General features: G+C 41.8%; 1 protein-coding gene across 3 annotated transcripts; it reads right to left on the bottom strand.

Annotated features, from left to right (window-relative positions):
• Nucleotides 1-465: 465 nt before the first annotated feature.
• On the bottom strand, nt 466-21,482 carry OCIAD2 (OCIA domain containing 2). Of its 3 annotated transcripts, XM_060147283.1 has the most exons (7): nt 21,405-21,482; nt 12,677-12,805; nt 8,551-8,647; nt 6,921-6,974; nt 3,720-3,767; nt 2,457-2,574; nt 466-820 (listed from the first exon to the last, which is right to left on the bottom strand). In XM_060147283.1, exons 2-7 carry the CDS (start codon nt 12,740-12,742, stop codon nt 739-741), a joined length of 465 nt encoding a protein of 154 aa, XP_060003266.1. In that variant the 5' UTR covers nt 12,743-12,805; nt 21,405-21,482; the 3' UTR covers nt 466-738. The 3 variants fall into 3 exon arrangements, with proteins under 3 accessions (XP_060003266.1, XP_060003267.1, XP_060003268.1); XM_060147284.1 differs by lacking the exon at nt 2,457-2,574; XM_060147285.1 differs by lacking the exons at nt 8,551-8,647; nt 21,405-21,482 and having other exon boundaries at nt 12,677-12,780.
• Nucleotides 21,483-23,608: the final 2,126 nt, after the last annotated feature.

Here is a 23,608-nt window from a genome sequence, read left to right as displayed (position 1 = left end):
AGCCCTGGTCTGGGAAGATCCCGCATGCCGCAGAGCGCCTGGGCCCGTGAACCACAACTACTGAGCCTGCGCGTCTGGAGCCTGTGCTCCACAAAAAGAGAGGCCGCGATAGTGAGAGGCCCGCGCACCGCGATGAAAAGTGCCCCCCCGCCGCCGCTTGCCACAACTAGAGAAAGCCCTCGCACAGAAATGAAGACCCAACACAGCCAAAAAAAAAAAAAAAAAAAAAAAGGACAGTTGATTCATATTGTGACTCTTTAAAAGGAAACATTTTTCATTAAAAAATCTTGGCCCCTACATTTTAGAAAGCACTTCCCATAGTCACAGTCTTTCTTGCCCTGTATTTCTACCTCCACACATACACACTGGGGCATGATTCTCAAGCTCCTCAACGTTCATTCCTATCCTCCATCAGGGATCTTAAAACCCTGAACAAAAGCAGAGTGAAAGAATGGATGGGGTGAATCAGAGAAGACTCTAAATTCTTTTATTTAGCTGTAAGCAAGTAAGAGTGCAACAGAATTTCTTTTGGTGTATGAATGCTCCCAACATGTACTTAAACAACAGAAAAACATGGAATGCTCAATTCAATGGAGAATCAACCGGCGAAAGCATTTCAATAGAGTGAGAGAATCACAATGTTTCTGTTCTACTATAAGTAAATTATTTTAAAGTACATTTGACATTTTAAAGGTGTACAAATTCAGATGTTTTTGGAAACTTGAAAACCCACAGAGTTTAGGAAGTCGAAGGCTGTGAACTTCCCTCCTTATTTAATCCATGCTTTGTTTTGCATTCCTCACAGGTAAGCAGGCAGTGCCTAAAATAGAAGCAAAAATGTTGGTTTGTACTTTGACACTGGAAGCTCTAGTCTGAACACAATATTATTTAGAGATTTTTTAAAAAGTTTTAATTGATGTATAGCTAATTTACAATGTTGTGTTAGTTTCTGGAGTACAGCAAAGTGATTCAGTTATATGTATACATACGTTTATATATATTCTTTTTCATATTCTTTTCCATTATGATTTATTACAGGATATTGAATATAGTTCCCTATGCTATACAGTAAGACCTTGTTGTTTATCTATTTTATATATAGTAGTGTGTATCTGTGAATCCCAAACTCCCAATTTATCCCCGCCCCCTTTCCCCTTTGGTTACCATAAATTTGTTTTCTATGTCTGTAAGTCTGTTTCTGTTTTGTAAATAAATTCATTTGTATCATATTTTAGATTATTTAGAGGTATTTTCTATGCTAAAGTTCTCAAGCCTAATATTTTTCAGGAATTATCAGAGCTGTTTCTTGGTTTCAGACTCGCCGAATTTCTTCCACAAAAAGGCCATTAATGATTTTCCTGTCCAATGTTGTTTTCACCATGTTGTGCTGCATCTCAAACAGAATCCACTGTGACAAGTAAGGGCTCTTTAGAGAAATGTGTCCCCAACGCTAGTCTTATAATACCATGGTAGAAATAGCTATTATTTACTGAGCTCTCACTGAGTGTCATGAACAATCATTTCTATTCCTTACATCATCCCATGAAAAAAATTCTGATCACCATATTATACAAATGAGAAAACTGAAGATTTGAGAGTTTAAGAAACTTGTCCAAGGTCACGCAGCTTAGTAAGTTAGCAGTTAGAACCCCCTTTGATCCCAGCGACTCTTAACAGCAGAGGTAATGCCACTTACTCCACAGTCCTACTGCCTGTATCCCCTAATGAGAATCATGATTTATATTAATATAGTAAAGGCTCTGAGAAGTCCTGCAGTCAAGAGCCCTGGTTAAATTTGCGTAACCCCGTGACGGTAGAAGCTGTGTCTGCTGATCAAGGCATTCTTTAGAGACTTGTACAATGCTTTGAACATAGTAGGTACTTACTAAATGTTTGGTGAGCAAATGAAATAGGTAACCCAGATAAATCATAATTATTATTGAAGTTGAATAGCAACAACTCAAACTTTGAGTTTTTTTCAACATATGAATGTTAAAAACTATTTTAATATTGTAAATGGTGAATGATCTTTCATTTACTTTTTAATAATTATCTTTATTATAATCCCTTAAGCAAACAGAGTACAGGGCTTCCCTGGCGGTGCAGTGGTTAAGAATCCACCTGCCAATGTAGGGGACACAGGTTCAAGCCCTAGTCCGGGAAGATCCCACATGCCGCAGAGCAACTAAGCCCGTGCGCCACGACTACTGAGCCCATGTGCCACAACTACTGAGCCTGTGCTCTAGAGCCCACGAGCCACAACTACTGAGCTCGTGTGCCTACAGCCCGTGCTCCGCAACAAGAGAAGCTACCGCAATGAGAAGCCCGCACACTGCAACGAAGAGTAGCCCCCACTCGCCGCAACTAGAGAAAGCCTGCGTGCAACGAAGACCCAACGCAGCCCAAAATAAATAAATATATTTATTTAAAAAACCCCAAAAAAGCAGAGTACAAACCTGTTATGCCCTGGACCAAAACCAGCCCCACGCAGCTGACCTTCAAAGGAATGGAATTTACTCTGGCATACTCTTATGTATGATGCCTTTCCAAGGCCAAATCCCAAGATACCAGCAACTGTAAGAGCAGGTTAGGAAAGATAAATAATTTAAAGGTTTGGAATCTCCTCCATTAATGGTCTTCTCGAACTTTATTAACAGCAATAATTCTTATATCAAAAGTACCCTGATGAATCAATGAACAAAATCTCTGGGAATGAAGTTCCCTATTAAAGAGCAGTATTGGGAACTGGAGACTTTTGATCTCCTCAGTTTTGAACTGGAGGTAGAAGGGCTGGGATAGAGCAAGCAAGGGTGATGCCCAGACAGGGGCAGCCAGAGGGAGGCCCAACTGGCAAACAAAGCTCTGAAGCCATGGGGAGGGAGAGATGGGACTTGGGTTGTGGCTCTAGGTAGCCTCCAAATCACGGGGTAGGAGAGCCCCTTAATTTTCTTTATGGATCGGAGTATGGGGAGCTGCAGTCCATCTTGCATGTCAGGGAGGAAGGTCACGAGGCAGAACCATGGAAGACATTTTCAACCTGCTATTCTTGCTGGGAATGAGGTTTCAGGTCGTAAACCGGAATACGTCCTCTGTGTACGTAAAAGGTCTATGGATAACCAGTATAAGAAGGTGAAACCCTACGTTTATGGTAAATGTACTATTAGAAAGCCCTGATTTAAAAAAACTATTCATTTGTTATGTCCGTTATAGAAAATATTTGGAAAAGACTGGCCAAAAGAAGAAAATTAAAATCTCTCATGGAGCTATCATTCAGACTCTGCTGTTGATGTCCTCTTGTTATCCTGCCAGGCCCTCCTAGTTCATGCTTTAGAGGACTAAGGTGAAGTCCCTACTGCTCAGCTTCCCATCAGAAAGTATCAAACGAACTAAAAACTGCAAGGTGGCAAAAAATGGAGACTGGTTTTTCAGACAGTCAATACAGGCAATTTGGTTAACCTGGACATTCCTATCTCCAGTTGCTATAAACACCTTCTTTTTAAAAAATGAAACATTTTTTTGGCCTCTCCCGTTGCGGAGCACAGGCTCCGGAGGCACAGGCTCAGCGGCCATGGCTCACGGGCCCAGCCGCTCCGCGCCATGTGGGATCCTCCCGGACCGGTGCACGAACCCGTGTCCCCTGCATCGGCAGGCGGACTCTCAACCACTGCGCCACCAGGGAAGCTCAAAAAATGAAACTTTTTTTTCCTTTTATGACTTACATGCAACTTTAGGCAATGATCCAAATCTTGGATTAGCTGCTAAATAACCTAAAAAGTAATGTATAAATGCATTATTATTTCATTTTATAACTTATTTAAATTTATAAAGTATAAGAAGTCTTCAGGGTTTAAGATATACACAGATTCTTAATCTAAAGAGATGATCTTAAAAGAGATAATTCAAATCTTGATTGAAGTTAACTCTCAAATAGTAGTCATTTTTGGCAAGTAACAAGTAATGGCTTTAATGTATAGAAAAAGAACGTGAAACAGACAATTCATGATGTATTTAAAGATATCAAGGCAAGGTGGAGATAACAACTTAGTTCTAAGCAATTAGTCGTTGCCCCCTCCCCTTTTAAAGTAACTCAACACAGAGTTTCAATTTAGAGATTCAGAGTATATATAATCACAATTTTATTTATTTATTTTTGTTTGTTGTTTTTAAGATTTTTTTTAATTAATTTTTATTGGAGTATAGTTGCTTATAATCACAATTTTAAAATGAAAGCATTTCCACCTATGGTGGGCAGAATAATGGATGTTCCTACAGATGTTCCCATCCCAATCCCTAGAAACTGTGAATATGTTACCTTACACAACAAAACGGAATTAGGGTGGAAAATGGAATTAAGGTGGCTAATCGGATGACTTTAAAATAGAGAGATTATCCTGGATTATTTGGGTGGGCCCAATGTAATCACGATGACCCCTGAATGTGGAAAAAGGATTCAGAGACAGAACCAGACAGACGGCAGTAATGTGAACTTGGCTCCACGCTGCTGGCTCTGCAGACAGAGGAAGGGACCATGTGCCAAGGAATGTGGGTGGGTTCCAGAAGCTAGAAAGGGAAAGGAAGCCCTAGAGCCCCCAGAAAGGAATGCAGCCCTGCTGACACTTTGATTTCAGCTCAGAAAGACCCATTTTGGACTTCCGACCTTCAAGACTGCAAGCTAATATATTTGTACTGTTTTCAGCCACTATGTTTGTGGAAATTTGTAGAAAAGTAATACACAACCTGGAAAAATATATTTGTACAGGGCTTCCCTGGTGGTGCAGTGGTTAAGAATCCTCCTGCCAATGCAGGGGACACGGGTTCGAGCCCTGGTCCAGGAAGATCCCACATGCTGCGGAGCAACTAGGACTGTGCACCACAGTTACTGAGCCTGCGCTCTAGAGCCCGTGAACCACAACTACTGAGTCCGTGTGCCACAACTACTGAGCCTGCGTGCCTAGAGGCCGTGCTCTGCAACAAGAGAAGCCACCACAATGAGAAGCCCGTGCACAGCAGCGAAGAGTAGCCCCTGCTCTCTGCAACTAGAGAAAGCCTGCGTGCAGCAACCAAGACCCAATGCAGCCAAAAACAAATAAATATTTTTTAAAAAGAGAAAATAAAATAAAATAATTTAAAAATATATTTTTGTACAGATGTAAGAGATGGTAGATTTTGAGCAAGTAGTTTAATATTCATAAAACATAATCCCTATACATAGATGTCATGGCCATATTTGTTTTTCTGTGTCAAAAATGTTCTGAAAAAGGCTTATCACTGACTAATATATTATTTCCACAAAAAGACCATCTTCAAGTTATAAAAATGAAATCATATTTAATAAATCAACTTTAAAGACAACAATAATACTGACCGAAATGAGATTCTTCTAGATATATGACATGTGGTCTTTCAGACCCCCAAAGAGCTAAACATCTTCCCTCATGTTTGCTGGGTACAAGTACTCTCTAAAATCCTAGTAATCAGCAGTGTTCAGTATAATGGGCTTCCACAGGGTCAGGTGCCTTCTTGCTGTCTGGGGACTAAGCAATGCTTATAGGTTCTCTGGCTGGATAGAGTCGGGGAGAAAGAAGAGGGCAAGGAACAAGGAATAGAGGGGAACAATGGACAGTGCTAAGAGGCACGGAGAGGTTATGTGGGTGACGCAGGGCGGCCGTCAGTCCTCATGATCTGCTGTACACGGGTGCCCCTCCTGAGGCAGATGCAGCCTCTCTCCAGGACAAATGGCTTGGTGTTCAGAGCTTGGGTGAATTTCAGCCCCATTTACTTCTTCCCTGGAGCACCCTTGTGCAGGGAAGTATCTGTCTAACCATATACCAAGGCCCTAGGAGACACAGGAACTCTGGTACAGAGACAGGCACTGCAATAGTTTCCTGGGGCTGCCGTAACAAATTACTACAAACTCAGTGGTTTAAAACAACACAGATTTGGGACTTCCCTGGCAGACCAGTAGTTAAGACTCTACGCTTCCACGACAGGGGGCACGGGTTTGATCCCTGGTCAGGGAACTAAGACCTCATGTAGCGCGGCCAAAAAAACCCCTCAAAAAACCCACACAAATTTAATACGTTACAGTTCTGGAGGTCAGCAGCTCAAAATGGGTCTCACTGGGTGTTTTAGTCCATTCGAGCTGCTATAACAACATACCACAGATTGGGTGGCTTATAAAACAGCAGACATTTATTTCTCACTGTTCCGGATGCTGGAAGTCCAAGATCAGAGTGCTGGCATGGTCGACTTCTCATTGTATCCTCACGTGGTGGAAGGGGCCAGGGCCCTCTGTGGGGTCTCTTTTGTAAAAGCACTAACTGCCTTCATGAGGGCTCCACCCTCACGCCCTAATCACCTGCAAAGGCCCCACCTCCTAATAGCATCACCTTGGGCTTTAGAATTCCAATCTGTGAATTTGGGGTGGGCGGGGGAATACAAATATTCAGACCATAGTACAGGGCTACATCAAGGCATCAACAGAGCTGCAAGCCCTTCTGAAGGCTCTAAGGTTTCTTCCTTTCCAGCTTCTGGAGGCCACTCATTGCTTGACTCATGGCCCCTTCCTCCATCTTCAAACTCAGGAATGTTGAGCTGAGTCTTTCTCATGCTGCCATCTCTCTGGTTCTGTCTTCTGATCCACTCTCACTTTCAAGGACCCTTCTGATTATATTGGGCCCATCTGGATTAATGACCTTAATTCCAACTGCAAATTTAATTTCTCTTTGTCACGGTCACTCATTCCGGGAAATAGGACATCTATGGGAGGGAGAGCTGGGGACGTAGGCTAGAAACAGGCAAAAGCCCGCATAAATAAATTCTTCACCAAAAAATAAATGCCAAGTACCAAAACCCGCCAGGAGGACCCCAGAAAACTGGATTCTCTTAAGTTAAACTATGTACCAAATACTGAATCTTACCATGGTGGACCAGTCCTTGGGTGACAAGCATGCTTACAAGAGAAAAAGGCAGAGCTGTAAAACAGAAACGCCCTTCAATATTGGTATTTTAAAACTTGGCCCCTCACCTAGAAGAATGAGGGAGAATTACTCTGAGTGTTTTCTCTTCCTGCTTTGGCAGTGAGATTTTAGTCATTTTTTATTTTACTAATTTGACACATATTAAGCACCGCATGGAGAATTTTCTTGGGGTCTGCCCCAGGCACTCAACCTAATGCACAGCATTAATGTGACAAAACCTAGATCCCCTGCCACTCCGTCTCTGAGACCCACCATGCACCGGATTCGGATCACTACATACAACACAGGCATCTTCATGTGTGTGCGCTGAGCTGGGGAATTTGGGAGTTTCCATTCGCTATATATTTTGAAATTTTCAATCCTGCATGAAAGTTAAAAAAAGAGGACGATAAACTGCACACCCTATCTACTATAGTTCCCTGCTTTTGTCTTTTATGACATTTTGTCACACAATTTGGATACGTTTATTTTCTGAAGATTACTACATTCGAGGTAAACATGGGCCATGTTTAGAGATGATTTTTATCTCTAAACAGGCAAGGTAGTCCAGAAAAGGAAGTTTCTAGTTCTGTCAAAATGTGTCAAATGACTTCTTCCCAAAGCACAGAGAAGTGATAAAAAAAAATCGGTTGCTATTTGATTTGTCCTGGTTGCTAGCTCTTCCTAGTAACCAAGACAAATCAAGTAGCAACGAATTTTTCCACTCAGAGCTATCTACCTGATGGTAGGCAAATGGGTCATACTGAAATGTTAAACTACTAGGGCTTAAATTACTCACTCATAAGTTGTCAGAAAATTTCTAGCAGCACAATCAATAAGAAGTAATGAACAGTGAACATCAACTTCTAAGGAGTGTTACTTCCAAAAACAACTGATACTGGATTTGAATGATTTAAGAAATCAAAATGAGTATTTCAAAGTAAAATTATCCCTATGCCAGCAATATTGGGACTATATCTATAGGCTCTATTATGACATTTTCAAGTGACAAGTCACGAATTTTTAAAATTAAACGGGACTTTAATGCACAACCTCAGTTCACACCCTTGTCTCATATAAAGCAGGCCCAGAAAGAGGAAGAGACTTGGCAGAAAAGGTTACTTCAAGACATTGTAAGGGAAGTATTAACAGAATGCTGCCACTCTTCATTCATTCCACGAATATTTAATAGGTACTTTTTATATGTGAAGCAGTGTGCTTGGCTCTGGGAGGGAGCAATGAACCTGAACTTGATGAAGGTTAGAGTTCAGTGGAATTGTGGAAAGTCTACTCTTTCAAGAAATTCTAAATAACACTCTTGGTACACATTCTCGGTCACATGAAAGAAAGTGTTAGGTGTGCATCACTTTTTGCTAAGGGGGATAAACAGCTCCTAAATCAGATATTATCCCTGACCTTAAAAGGGTCTCAATATGGACTTAAATTCCAAGCAGCCTCAGGTATCAGTGTCTTCAGGGAATTATGCAAAGTCCCTGCTCAAAAATAAATCAATACCATAATTCTAATACGATATTAGGCAGTTTATTGCAGCAAAAACAGTATTAACAAAGATTAAGAGGGATGCAATTACCTCTCTTCCAGAAACTTTCTTCTTGACATTCCCGGATAATCTTTGAAATCTCTGATTTGTGGATGTGCAGTTTTGATTTTGGACAAAACAACAGACTCTGCAAGGAAAGTTACGTGATGACTTGACTGAAATCATCAGAAGAGCATCTGCTCTGTCTTCCCTAGAGGAGGGCAAGGAGGTCTTTTCACTCTGGTCACACAGCGTGCGTTCTTTCCCGCTGCCAGCACTGTGCAATGGCCAGTTTCAGCCAGTGCTTTCCAGCTGTGAACGATGGATGGACTTAACCAAGAAAAGAATCACAGGTGGAGAAGCAGAGTGATTCAGTGACTAGTGAGCATGAAGCAGATACCTGGTCAGAATGCACTACTGCTGAGGTCACATTTTCTTTCTTACATCCAATCTCTGTCTATGCAGTCCCTGTCCCTGCAATGACACTCACTCCCTTTGCCTACCTGGTCTTCTTAAGACCCAGTTCAAGATCTCCTCCTGGGTGAAGAGAGAGACTTCCCCTACAGCATAATATTTACACATCTGGGATCTCACTCAGAGCAGTATTACAAGTTATCTATTTATAGATCTGTATTCCAATTTACCTATTTATACTTCTATAAGCATTTTTAGACCGTGAGAAACTATAGTCTAAAAAGCATCAGCAGACTGCTTTTTATTTTTCTACATACTTTACTTTTTATCTTAACAGTTTTTTTTAAACACATTTATAAATGGTCTGCACATAATATCTGGGGGAACTATTGATATGGTTGACATTATTTTTATGAATTCTACAGTACTTTTTTTTATCATGTTGATGTGCTACGATCTGGACTAACTCCCATCTTTTATTATCCTCCCCTTTTGTAGGTATGTATGTGGTTATTCACTTACTCTCACCCACATTCTCCATCCTCGTTCTCTGCCCATCACCGCCATTCTGGGTGTTTAATGTGGATCTTTTGTTTGTATATATGCTTGCAAAATGTTCATTGTTTGGGGTGCCTGCAGTATTTAATGCAAATGGCATTGTTTTATACATTTAGTTTTATTACTAAAAATGTTTTCAACTCAGTTCTACACTTTAAGATCTATCCATGTTGCTATATTTATCTAGTCCACTGTTTCTAACTGCGGCATGATTCTCCAGGACGCTTCTGAGTCCCCATCTCCAAGTGTCCCCTTACAGACCCACATGAGAACGCTTTTCAGATATGTATCTAGAAGTAAAATACAGGGCATGCATATTCCAGTTGAAGAAAGTCTTGCGAGAGTGCTCTCCCCAATGGCTACACCAGCATCCACTCCCATCAGCAGCGTGTGAACATTCCTCTATATGCCTAAGAACCGCATAAGAGCTAGTTAAGCTGGATTCCAAGCAGGTTAGAGTAAAGAAAGGATGTTGTAACACTTGGCATTATCCAGTTTTCTAAAATTTAACAGTCTAATAGGTATAAAGCAATATTTTATTGTCTGATAACTAATGTGTTTGAGCATCTCTATGTAGTCTTCAGCCAGACTGTCCTTCTCTGTTGAGGCAATCCCTGCAACTAGACCTCTGTTGTAATCTTTCCTTGTTCAGTGACTCATTAATTTTTTATTGTGGTAAAATACACATAACATAATAGTTACCATTTTATACATTTTTTTCATCCTCTCATACACTTTATTTTTTTTTCATTTTATATTGGAACATAGTTGTTTTACAATGTTGCGTTTAACCATTTTAAAGTATACAGTTCACGGCATTCAGTGTATCTACGATGTGTGCAGCCATCACCGCTATCTAGTTCCAGAGCTTTTTCATCACCCCAAAAGGAAATTCCATACCCAGTAAGAAGTCTGTCCTCATCCCCTCCTCTCTCCAACTGCCTAGCAACCACTAATCTGCCTTCTGGATTTGCCTATTCTGGGTATTTGGTACAAACAATATCATACAGCATGTGACCTTTCGTGGCTGGCTTCTTTTCCTTTGCATAATGTTTTCAAGATTCACCCACGTGGTAACATGTATCTGTATTTCATTTCTTTTTATGGCTCAATAATATTCCATTGTATGAATATAACACATTTTGTTTCTCCATTCATCCACTGATGGACATTTGGATTGTTTCCACCATTGGCTATTGTGAATAATGCTGCTATGAACATTCCTGCACAAGTTTTTGTTTTCAGCTCTGCTGGGCCATACTGCAACTCTACGTTTAACTTTTTGAGTTTTGCACAGGAGCTGCACCATTTTCTAATCCCACCAACAATGTAGGAGATTTCCAATTTTTCCACATCCTTGTCAACATTTGTTATTTTCTGTTTTGTTTCTTTTTTTTGGCTCCGCCATCCGGCTTACAGGATCTTAGTTCCCTGACCAGGGACTGAACCCACGTGTTTTGTTTCTTTTTTTTAAATTAGCACTTTAAATGTTTTTAATATAAATTATTCAATTTATTTAAACTAAATAAACTAAATTCTTTCTGTTTTTGACTGTGGTCATGCTAGTGATTGTGAAATGGTGGTTTTGATTTGTATTTCCTTAATGACTAATGACATTGAGCATCTTTTCATCTGAATATTGGCTATTTATATATCTTCTTCGGAGAAACACCTATTCAAGCCCTTTGCTCATTTTTCAATTGGGCTGTCTTTTTGTTATTGAGTTGTAAGAGCTTTTTATATACTCTGGATACTAGACCCTTTTCAGATATATGATTTGTAAATAATTTTTCCCATTCTGTGGGTGGTTCATTTGTTTCTTAGAAACAAATTTTATTTAATTTTTTCCTTAAGTCACACTGCTATTTCTTTGTTTGTGAATTACTTATGTAGGTCCTCTGCCATTCATCTCTTGGAGTTTTAGTGTTTTTCTTGTTGAGGTGCAGTTCCATGGCTTTTGAAGTTCACCTTGCTGATTTTGCAAATGTTCTTTTTTGACTCTTTGTTTGTAGTAGATGTCAATGTGAATGGTGATCACTATTCCCTGAGCACTCGCACACAGGCCAGGCACTGTGCCAAGCACTTTACGTGCATGATGGTGACATGCAAGGATCCTGTGGCACCTGTGCCTTCAGAGCTCTACAAACAGCCCAAGCAGGCAACCTCCCCCTTCTTCCTCTACAACTCCCCATAGCACAGCACATGTTAGTGGTGGTCAGGGTGAGTCACAGTGACCAGGGAAGAATCTGGTCACCACTTACGTTAGCTCAGCAAGCACTCTTCCTCATCCCAGTGCAAATACTTCTTCTTGGTTCTGCCTGGGGCTGCGGCAGAAATAAGCAACACCTCCCTCCCTCTCCTCCCGCGAAACACACACACATACACACATCCATGGGCAGGGACCCCAACTATCACAACTGCTGTGAGTCCTGCAGTCAAGACTGAAGCTGCTGCAGTGTCCCCAGGGAGCTCTGGTGATCCTTTTCGGTAGAACCATAAATGTTTTACGGATCTCCATTTCACAAAGGCAACTTGGGTGTCTAAATTCCTTATGATGTGATATCATTTGTCTATTTGCCTCTCCTAAACTTTGCTCCTTAAATATCATCTCCTCCATAACCTATTTTTAGCTTGAAAAGGTTGACTCCAGAGAAGATGAACTCTACTATCCCATCACAATACTTTCTCTTTTCTTCACTTATGTGTCCCCGAAACAAACAGTATTCATTCTCAAGAAGTTGAAAAACTGTGTCCCTGTTAACACTGGGGTTCTCGATCTGATACCTAATTTAGTAGTTAAGGACTCTGCCATCCCAAACAGGAACACCTGTCAGCAGCATATCCTTAGTATGATTAGCCTTGATAACAGAAATGAAAAAACATGCATCCTGTAGCATTCTGTGAGATTCCATTAAGAGTTTTGTTCTGGTAAAGGAAACCTCTTCAGTCACTGACAACCTATGGAAGAGTTAGTTAAGCTGAATTCTACACAGGGAAGAGTAAAGAAAGGATTTTGTAAATAATTGAAAAGGCTCCTTTTCAAGGCAGTCAAAAACACACTTTCCTTCCCCATTCTATTTTCCCTGAACCCATCCTACAAAGCGCCAGACAGAAAAAACTAAGATGACTGATCAAGGATGAGGTTTAAGGGAAGTCCTGTATGATGTTCCTCTTTCGATGGCAGACTTTCAAATTAGAAATATACCTGCTTGCTTGGTGGTGGCCAATGGGGACCTTTATCTTGGTGTTCATGCGTAGACACTGAAGCCATGATGACTTTGTCTTTGCTTCTCTTCTAGTTGAGTGGACTCAGCTTCCTCATTTGACCCGATGTCTAAGGAAAGTAGAAGAGAGTCACCATGCTGTGACTGAACATTTATGTCAACCTTAGGATCAACTCCCCTATTTGGTGACCTTATTTTCATTTTGTCATTCACCTTCATCTCCAGCCACCTGCAAACTCACTTTCTAATGCTCCTCCTCTACCAACACACACACATTAACTGACTAATGGTGACAGATCAGAGGAAGAGTGGAGTGAGATGTCACCTGAGGCACTGTGAAATGTTTTATGAACTATAAACTGTCATCAAAAAATTTCAATTCATTACAAGGTCATTAGCTACACAAATATTTACTGTCTATTATGTGCCAGGCCAAGGGATACAAAGGATAAGACAAAATCAGTGCTAAAGACAGACAAGTCAGCAGTTACACAACATGCAAAGGGCTTCCCTAGAGGCATGCACACGGTGCTAAGGAAGAAAGGCTTGTTCTCTCTGGTCAGGTCTGAAGACACCAAAGACCAAGATTCTTGAGCTTTCAAGAGGGTCTGTGGGGCTACTGGAACGTCACGCCAGCCTCTGCTACCACAGGCTCACCCTGCATTCCGTACCCCTCCCTTCCCCCCAGCCTGAGTGAGCCAGAGCCCCCGAATCAGCTGCTACTTTAACCCCATCCTGTCTGAGCCAAGAACAGATGCCCTCAGGCGACCTGCATGTGAAGGCGGGGCCAAATCCAAAGCTGAACCCCAGGAGCTGTGCGAACAAAGAAGAGAAAGGGAAATCTCTCCCAGCAGCCTCAGGAGCAGTGGATTAAATCTCCACAATCAACTTGATGTACCCTGCATCTCTGGAATACCTGAATAGACAATGAATCATCCTAAATTGAGGAGGTGGACTTTGGGGGCAACTGTAGACTTGGGGTTTGCTTTTTGCATCTAATTTGTCTCTGATTTTATGTTTATCTTAGTTTAGTATTTAGAGTTCATTATCACTGGAAGATTTGTTTATTGATTTCGCTGCTCTCTTTTTTTTTAATATATATATATTTTCCTTTTTCTCTTTTTGTGTGTATGTGTATGCTTCTTTGTGTGATTTTGTCTGTATAGATTTGCTTTTACCATTTGTCCTAGGGTTCTGTCTGTCCGTTTTTTTGTTTGTTGTTTTTATAGTATACGCTTGTTATTGTTGGTGGATTTGCACTTTGGTTTGGTTGCTCTCTTCTTTCTTCTTTTTAATTACTTTTTAATTTTTAATAATTTTCTTTATTTTTATTTTAATAACATTATTTTATTCTTTCTTTCTTTCTTTCTCTCTTTCAATCTTTCTTTCTTTCTCCCTTTTCTTCTGAGCCATGTGGCTGACCGGTGCTCTGGCCGCGTGTCAGGCCTGTGCCTCTGAGGTGGGAGAGCTGAGTTCGGGACATTGGTCCACCAGAGACCTCCAGGCTGCACATAATATCAAACGGTGAAAGCTCTCCGAGAGATCTCCATCTCAACGCTGACCCAGCTCCACTCAACAACCAGCAAACTACAGTGCTGGACACCCTATGCCAAACAACTAGCAAGACAGGAACATAACCCCACCCATTAGAAGAGTCACTGCCTAAAATCATAATAAGGCCACAGACACCCCAAAACACACCACCAGACATGGTCCGGCCCACCAGAAAGACAAGATCCAGCCTCATCCACCAGAACACAGGCACCAGTCCCCTCCACCAGGAAGCCTACACAACCCACTGAACCAAACTTACCCACTGCGGGCAGACACAAAAAACAGGAACTACAAACCTGCAGCCTGCAAAACAGAGACCTCAAACACAGTAAGTTAAGCAAAATGAGAAGACAGAGAAACACACAGCAGATGAAGGAGCAAGGTAAAAACCCACGAGGACAAACAAATGAAGAGGAAATAGGCATTCTACCTGAAAAAGAATTCAGTGTAGTGATAGTAAAGATGATCCAAAATCTTGGAAATAGAATGGAGAAAATACAAGAAACATTTAACAAGGACCCAGAAGAACTAAAGAGCAACCAAACAATGATGAACAACACGATAAATGAAATTAAAAATTCTCTAGAAGGAATCAATAGCAGAATAACTGAGGCAGAAAATGGATAGTGAGCTGGAAGATGAAATAGTGGAAATAACTACTGCAGAGCAGAATAACGAAAAAAGAATGAAATGAATTGAGGACAGTCTCAGAGACCTCCGGGACACCATTAAATGCAACAACATTTGAATTATAGGGGTCTCAGAAGAAGAAGAGAAAAAGAAAGGGACTGAGAAATTCTTGAAGAGGTTATAGTTGAAAACTTCCCAAAATAGTCAATCAAGTCCAGGAAGCACAGAGAGTCCCATACAGGATACATCCAAGGAGAAACACGCCAAGACACAGATTAATCAAACTATCAAAAATTAAATACAAAGAAAAAATATTAAAAGCAGCAAGGGAAAAACAACAAATAACATACAAGGGAATCCCCATAAAGTTAACAGCTGGTGTTTCAGCAGAAACTCTACAAGCCAGAAGGGAGTGGCAGGACATATTTAAAGTGATGAAAGGGAAAAACCTACAGCCAAGATTACTCTACCCAGCAAAGATCTCATTCAGATTCAATGGAGAAATTAAAACCTTTACAGACAAGCAAAAGCTAAGAGAATTCAGCACCACCAAACCAGCTCTACAACAAATGCTAAAGGAACTTCTCTAGGCAGGAAACACAAGACAAGTAAAAGACCTACAGTAACAAACCCAAAACAATTAAGAAAATGCTAATAGGAACACACATATTGATAACTACCTTAAATGTAAATGGATTAAATGCTCCAACCAAAAGACATAGACTGGTTGAATGGATACAAAAACAAGAGCCATATTTATGGTGCCTACGAGAGACCCACTTCAGACCTAGGGACACATACAGACTGAAAGTGAGGGAATGGAAAAAGATATTCCATGCAAATGGAAATCAAAAGAAAGCTGAGTAGCAATCCTCATATCAGATAAAATAGACTTTAAAATAAAGACTATTACAAGAGACAAAGAAGGACACTACATAATGATCAAGGGATTAATCCAAGAAGAAGATACAACAATTGTAAATATTTATGCATCCCACATAGGAGCACCTCAATATATAAGGCAAATGCTAACAGCCATAAAAGGGGAAATTGAGAGTAACACAATCATAGTTGGGGACTTTAACACCCCACTCTCACCAATGGACAGATCATCCAAAATGAAAATAAATAAGGAAACACAAGCTTTAAATGATACATTAAACAAGATGGACTTAATTGATATTTATAGGACATTCCATCCAAACACAACAGAATACACTTTCTTCTCAAGTGCTCATGCAACATTCTCCAGGACAGATTATATCTTGGGTCACAAATCAAGCCTTGGTAAATATAAGAAAACTGAAATCATATGAAGTACCTTTTCCGACCACAAGGCTATGAGACTAGATATCAATTACAGGAAAAAATCTGTAAAAAATACAAACACATGGAGGCTGAACAATACACTACTTAATAAACAAGAGATCACTGAAGAAATCAAAAAGGAAATAAAAAAATACCTAGAAACAAACGACAATGAAAACATGATGATACAAAACCTACGGGATGCAGCAAGAGCAGTTCTAAGAGGGAAGTTTATAGCAACACAATCCTACCTCAATAAACAAGAAAAATCTCAAATAAACAACCTAACCTTACACCTAAAGCAATTAGAGAAAGAAGAACAAAAAAACCCCAAAGTTAACAGAAGGAAAGAAATCATAAAGATCAGTTCAGAAATAAATGAAAAAGAAATGAAGGAAACAAGAGCAAAGATCAATAAAACTACAAGATGGTTCTTTGAGAAGATAAACAAAATTGATAAACCATTAGCCAGACTCATCAAGAAAAAAAGGGAGAAGACTCAAATCAATAGATTTAGAAATGAAAAAGGAGAAGTAACAACTGACACTGCAGAAATACAAAGGATCATGAGAGATTACTCCAAGCAACTCTATGCCAATAAAATAGACAACCTGGAAGAAATGGACACAGTCTTAGAAAAGCACAACCTTCTGAGACTGAACCAGGAAGAAATAGAAAATATAAACAGACCAATCACAAGCACTGAAATTGAGATTTTGATTAAAAATCTTCCAACAAACAAAAGCCCAGGACCAGATGGCTTCACAGGTGAATTCTATCAAACATTTAGAGAAGAGCTAACACCGATCCTTCTCAAACTCTTCCAAAATATAGCAGAGGGAGGAACACTCCCAAACTCATTCTATGAGGTCACCATCACCCTGATACCAAAACCAAAGAGGTCACAAAGAAAGAAAACTACAGGCCAATATCACTGATGAACATAGATGCGAAAGTTGTCAAAAAAATACTAGCAAACAGAATCCAACAGCACATTAAAAGGATCATACACCATGATCAAGTGGGGTTTATTCCAGGAATGCAAGGATTCTTCAATATACACAAATCAATCAATGTGATACACCATATAACAAATTGAAGGAGAAAAACCGTATGATCATCTCAATAGATGCAGAAAAAGCTTTTGACAAAATTCAACACCCATTTATGATTAAAAAAAAAACAAACCAGAAAATAGGCATGGAGGGAAATTACCTCAACATAATAAAGGCCATATATGAAAAACCCACAGCCAACATCGTTCTCAATGGTGAAAAACTGAAATCATTTCCACTAAGATCAGGAACAAGACAAGTTTGCCCACTCTCACCACTATTATTTAACACAGTTTTGGAAGTTTTAGCCACAGCAATCAGAGAAGAAAAAGAAATAAAAGGAATCCAAATCGGAAAAGAAGAAGTAAAGCTGTCACTGTTTGCCAATGACATGATAGTATACATAGAGAATCCTAAAGATGCTACCAGAAAACTTCTAGAGCTAATCAATAAAGGCAAAGTACAGGATACAAAATTAATGCACAGAAATCTCTTGCATTCCTATACACTAATGATGAAAAATCTGAAAGAGAAATTAAGGAAACACTCCCATTTACCACTTCAACAAAAAGAATAAAATACCTAGGAATAAACCTACCTAAGGAGACAAAAGATCTGTATGCAGAAAACTATAAGACACTGATGAAAGAAATTAAATATGATACGAACAGATGAAGAGATATACCATGTTCTTGTATTGGAAGAATCAACATTGTGAATATGACTATACTACCTAAAGCAATCTACAGATTCTATGCAATCCCTATCAAACTACCAATGGCATTTTCCACAGAACTAGAACAAAAAATTTCACAATTTGTACGGAAACACAAAAGACCCCCGAATAGCCAAAGCAATCTTGAGAAAGAAAAACAGAGCTGGAGGAATCAGCCTCCTGGACTTCAGACTATACTACAAAGCTACAGTAATCAAGACAGTATGGTACTGGCACAAAAACAGAAATATAGATCAATGGAACAGGATAGAAAGCCCAGAGATAAACCCACGCACATATGGTCACCTTATCTTTGATAAAGGAGGCAAGAGTATACAATGGAGAAAAGACAGCCTCTTCAATAAGTGGTGCTGGGATAACTGGACAGCTACATGCAAAAGAATGAAATTAGAACACTCCCTAACACCATACACAAAAGTGAACTCAGAATGGATTAAAGACCTAAATGTAAGGCCAGACACTATAAAACTTAGAGGAAAACATAGGCAGAACACTCCATGACATAAATCACAGCAAGATCCTTTTCGACCCGCCTCCTAGAGAAATGGAAATAAAAACAAAAATAAACAAATAGGACCTAATGGAACTTAAAAGCTTTTTCACAGCAAAGGAAACCATAAACAAGACGAAAAGACAACCCACAGAATGGGAGAAAATATTTGCAAGCGAAGCAACTGACAAAGGATTAAACTTCAAAATATACAAACAGCTCATGCAGCTGGGTATCAAAAAAAACAACCCAATCCAAAAATGGGCAGAAGACCTAAATAGACATTTCTCCAAAGAAGATATACAGATTGCCAACAAACACATGAAAGAATGCTCAACATCACTAATCCCTAGAGAAATGCAAATCAAAAGTACAATGAGGTATCACCTCACACCAGTCAGAATGGCCATCATCAAAACATCTACAAACAATAAATGGTGGAGAGGATGTGGAGAAAAGTGAACCCTCTAGCACTGTTGGTGGGAATGTAAATTGATACAGCCACTATGGAGAACAGTAAGAAGGTTCCTTAAAAAACTAAAAATAGAACTACCATACAACCCAGCAATCCCACTACTGGGCATATACCCTGAGAAAACCATAATTCAAAAAGAGTCATTACCACAATGTTCATTGCAGCTCTCTTCACGATAGCCAGGACATGGAAGCAACCTAAGTGTCCATCGACAGATGAATGGATAAAGAAGATGTGGCACAAGTATACAATGGAATATTACTCAGCCATAAAAAGAAACAAAATTGAGTTATTTGTAGTGAGGTGGATGGATATAGTTTGTCATACAGAGTGAAGTAAGTTAGAAAGAGAAAAACAAATACCGTATGCTAACACATGTATATGGACTCTAAAAAAAAAAAAAGGTTCTGAAGAACCTGGGGCAGGACAGGAATAAAGACGTAGACACAAAGAATGGACTTGAGGACACGGGGAGGGGGAAGGGTAAGCTGGGACAAAGTGTGAGAGTGGCATGGACATATATACACTACCAAATGTAAAATAGATAGCTAGTGGGAAGCAGTCACATAGCACAGGGAGGTCAGCTCAGTGCTTTGTGACCAGGTAGAAGGGTGGGATAGGGAGGGTGGGAGGGAGGGAGATGCAGGAGGGAAGAGATATGGGGATATGTGTATATGTATAGCTGATTCACTTTGCTATAACGTGGAAACTAACACACCATTGTAAAGCAATTATACTCCAATAAAGATGCTAAAAAAAAAAAAAAAAAAAAAAAGAGGGCAGGAAGACCAATTTGGAAGGTGCTATAGTATCCCAGGCAAGGATGTGAAGAGACCTGAACCAAGATCCTTGTGGGAAGGCTAGAGAGGATAAATTTGTATCTGGAAATATTGGATTTGGGTGCCTTGTGGGCATACATTGCAATTAGCCAGTAGGGATTAGAATATTTGAGGATTTGGGTCTGGAGTTAACAGATTAGGGGTAGGCTAGAAAGATCAATTTGGGAGTTGCCATCATTGAGATGATAGGTAAAGTAGGAAACATCAATAAAATTGTCTAAAACGAGTGCTGGAGAATGTGAACACTGAGGCCAAGGGAATACCAACAAGAGGAAAAAAAAAAAAAAAAGCCAAGGAGATGACTGAGAAAGAATAGCTGATACAAAGGAGAGGGAGTTTCTGAAGGAGGATCGTGAATCATTGGTGTCACATGGCTGAGAAAAGTGATTTTGCAACAGTGGGCATAGTCCAGGTGGGCCACGCGCTACCGCACCACCTGCCCCGCCAATGGCCAATGCACTCTGCAGATCCGCACTCCATGACAACCACTGATTTCCATGCAAAATGAACCTCTCATCATACACAATTCTGTTTCCTACTAAGCTGCCAGAAATACAAGCCAAGGGGACCCATACTTGTACCAAGTTTCACTTTCAGCACCTAATGTTACTGTAGAGGCAGCATGATGCCCTAGGGTAGAAAGACCTGCTTTCAGATCCTGACTCTACTCTTTGCTAGCCCTTGCTTTGGGGCAAGTGACTTAAAGTGCCTGTGCCTCAGCTTTCTCACCTGCTAAGTGCAGGTGATGGACCTTGATGGGCTGTTGCAAAGAAGAGGGATGAGGTCCATAAGCATTAGCTCAGCACAAGCACACAGTGAGTGTGTGAGCAGTAAAGGGCAGCTGTCAGAGCCCTGGGCGCTCTATTTCTTGAGGACCTCCAGGAAGTGTTTGCTGACCTAAGGCCAAATTAGATTATCTTTGCTTAGTTAGGCCATTGCCTCAAATCTGGAAGCAAAGATACCACAGCACAGCTTTGGTGGTCAAGTCCCCTCACACCCAATTAGTCACTGGTCCACATCTAAGCAGGCCTTCTCAGGGTCTCGCCTTCCGGGTGCAGCCCTCACCCCATGCCCAGGTCTGGTTCGGGGTCCCTCTGCTTCCTCCATTGTTGGTGGCGCCAGGAGTGCTGACAGGTGGGCAGTGGGAGGGAGGCGCTCAGCAGGATGGGGGTGGGGGCGTGTGATCGGACCCACAGGCACAGGGGGGGTCACTGCACTTTCTGGTAGGGGAGCGCCGGCGGGGATATTTTTTTGAGGGGGGGGGGCCGGGATCAGCCTGCAGGAATCCGCCGCCATCCCAGGGTCGCGGCTGGAGCCCGGGCCAGCGAGGAGCGGTTGGAAGAGGCGATGCTAGGCCAAGTACCTCCGTCCTGAGGACCCCAGAAGTAATGCGGGCAGAGGAGGCCATCCCCTCTCGCCATCCCTTCCGCTGTCACCGCCCCGCCCCCCCCCCCAGGCGGGCTCATACGCGGGGCTGAGAATCGCCTCAGAGGCCGCGTCTCAGGCGCCCGCCCAGCAGAGCTCGCCTCCCCGCGCGGCCGCCGCTGTAGCCCGGATGCTCCCGCCTCCCCGGCGCCCGCGCCCGCCCCTGGCGACCACCCCGGGGCCCGTGGTCCCCTTACCGCGCTCGCTCCCGGGACCTCGCCAGTGCTCGGTGAGCTTCCCTCTGCCTCTTTCTTCCTTTTGCTCCGGCCCCAGCGGCGCACCGCCCCTCGCTTCCTCACGTGAGTCACTCAGCAAGTGCACCCCATCCCCCATCCTGCTGTCTCTGATGGTGGCCTCACACCTATGCCCAAGTGCCCAAGCTGAAACCCGGCTGTTGCTAGAATCTCCCACCCCACCTCCAGGTCTTGTCCTGACACCTGGTAGATTCTTTTGCCTTTCAAATAACTCCTTTCTTCCCAACAAAAACAGCGACAGCTATTTATTGAACACCCTCCCTGGGCCAGGAGGCTACATCCTGCAGCCTGTTTTTTCTTTTTTTGAGGTGTAATTGACATATAACATTATACTCGATATTTGTATACATAACAATTCGATATTTGTATACATTGCAAAATGATCACACAATATGTCTAGTTCACATCTTTCACTATATATAGTTATAAAAAAAAGTCAGCCCCCCAGCCTTGGGATGAGGACTTTCTCGTTTTTATTTTCGGTATGCAGGCCTCTCACTGTTGGCGGCTTCTCCCGTTGCGGAGCACAGGCTCCGGACGCGCAGGCTCAGCGGCCATGGCTCACAGGCCCAGCCGCTCCGCGGCATGTGGAATCTTCCCGGACCGGGGCACGAACCCGTGTCCCCTGCATCGGCAGGCAGACTCTCAACCACTGTGCCATCAGGGAAGCCCAGGGTGAGCACTTTTAAAATCTACTTTCTTAGCAACTTTCAAATATGAAATATAGTATTAGTTACTATAGTTGCCGTGCTGTGCCTTACATCCCTGTGACTTAACTTATTTTATAATTGGAATTTTGCCCCTTTGACCCCCTTCACCCATTTTGCCCATCCTTATGCAATCCTTCCTACAGCTCTTCAGGGTGAGTGCTGTTACCTGCATTTTATGGACTAGGCAACTGGGTTGTGCAAGACCACACTGGGAGCTTGGAGTCAAAGCGTGGTCAACATGGCTCCCAAGCGTTCTCTTTCCGTTGTTCCTTGTCCATGTCCTCCCCGTTCCTGCCACTCCCAACCTCTACACATAGGGGGAGCTGCTGGGTGCTTTTACTACCTGTATCACTCACCCCAACCTCAGCTGCGATTGCTCCCTGACATGCCACTGGGACTCCTGGAGTGTGCTGAGTTGGAAGAGAGAAGTGTGGATCACTGGAAGGCCCTCATCATTTCTCATCTTTTCTTCCTGGCCTAATTTTGGTCTCTACTCCTCCGGCCTCAGCCCCCTTGCTGGCCCCTCTGCCATCCACCTTGCCTTCCTTCTGTTCCTTGAGTTCACCCAGCTCTTCCCACCTGAGGCCTGGCATGGAGCCTCCCCCTGTCTGGACTCCTTTCCCCATCAGTCTTGTCCTGGCTTTTTCCTACATATCCTTCTCTGACTCTTCCTCAGGAGGACCTTCCCCAGCCCCAACCCAGCCTAAAGTGGGTCTTCCTTCTCCTCATTCATAGCTCTTATCATGAGTTGTTGTTATATACCTCTTAGTGTGCTTATTCCTTTAAAACCTGTTCCGCCTGCCTCAATGTCATTTTCATGAAGTACAGAAAAAGACGGTGTCTGTTTTGCCCACCATTGTATACTTAGCATCTCATATTTGGAGGGGCCCAGTAAAGAGCTGCTGAAAGAACGAATGAATCAGTGAGCCTGGGTCCAAAGGCTGCCTGTCGAGATACTGTTGTTTTGGGCAGAATCTGTGTTCCCCCCAGTACATCCCCCAGACCACGTTCCTCCATGTGATTCACCGCTTTCTTTTCACTCCCACTTGCCCCTCCAAATGAAAGGGGATACAGTTCCATTGCTAATTTTACTTTGTATTACCGGAAGTCAGAAATAACCCTCTGCCACTTCACGGTCTAAAAAGAAGAGCTTTATGATTGGTTTTGTTATAAAAATGAACAGCTCTCCGTTACACCGAAGTTTATCTTCTGACAAACATGCTACGGGCGATTGTCCTTTTAACATCTTGATACAATAAAGTCTATGTCCCCACCCTCATTTCTACTTTCCACCAGAATGTTTTTGTTAATGGTCTTAAATAACTAGAAGTTACCAATATGCAATGTGTATTATGTGAGTTCATCACTTGCTACTGGTTGGACAAATCTGAGGTGCCCATGTATTGTTCTAGGCACTTTCAGAGACAAAAGAGAAAA

This window comes from Lagenorhynchus albirostris, chromosome 4 (genome assembly GCF_949774975.1).
Source record: "Lagenorhynchus albirostris chromosome 4, mLagAlb1.1, whole genome shotgun sequence".
Lineage (NCBI taxonomy): Eukaryota > Metazoa > Chordata > Mammalia > Artiodactyla > Delphinidae > Lagenorhynchus > Lagenorhynchus albirostris.
Note: the sequence above shows the minus strand (reverse complement) of the source record. Positions and strands in the feature narration are given on the sequence as shown.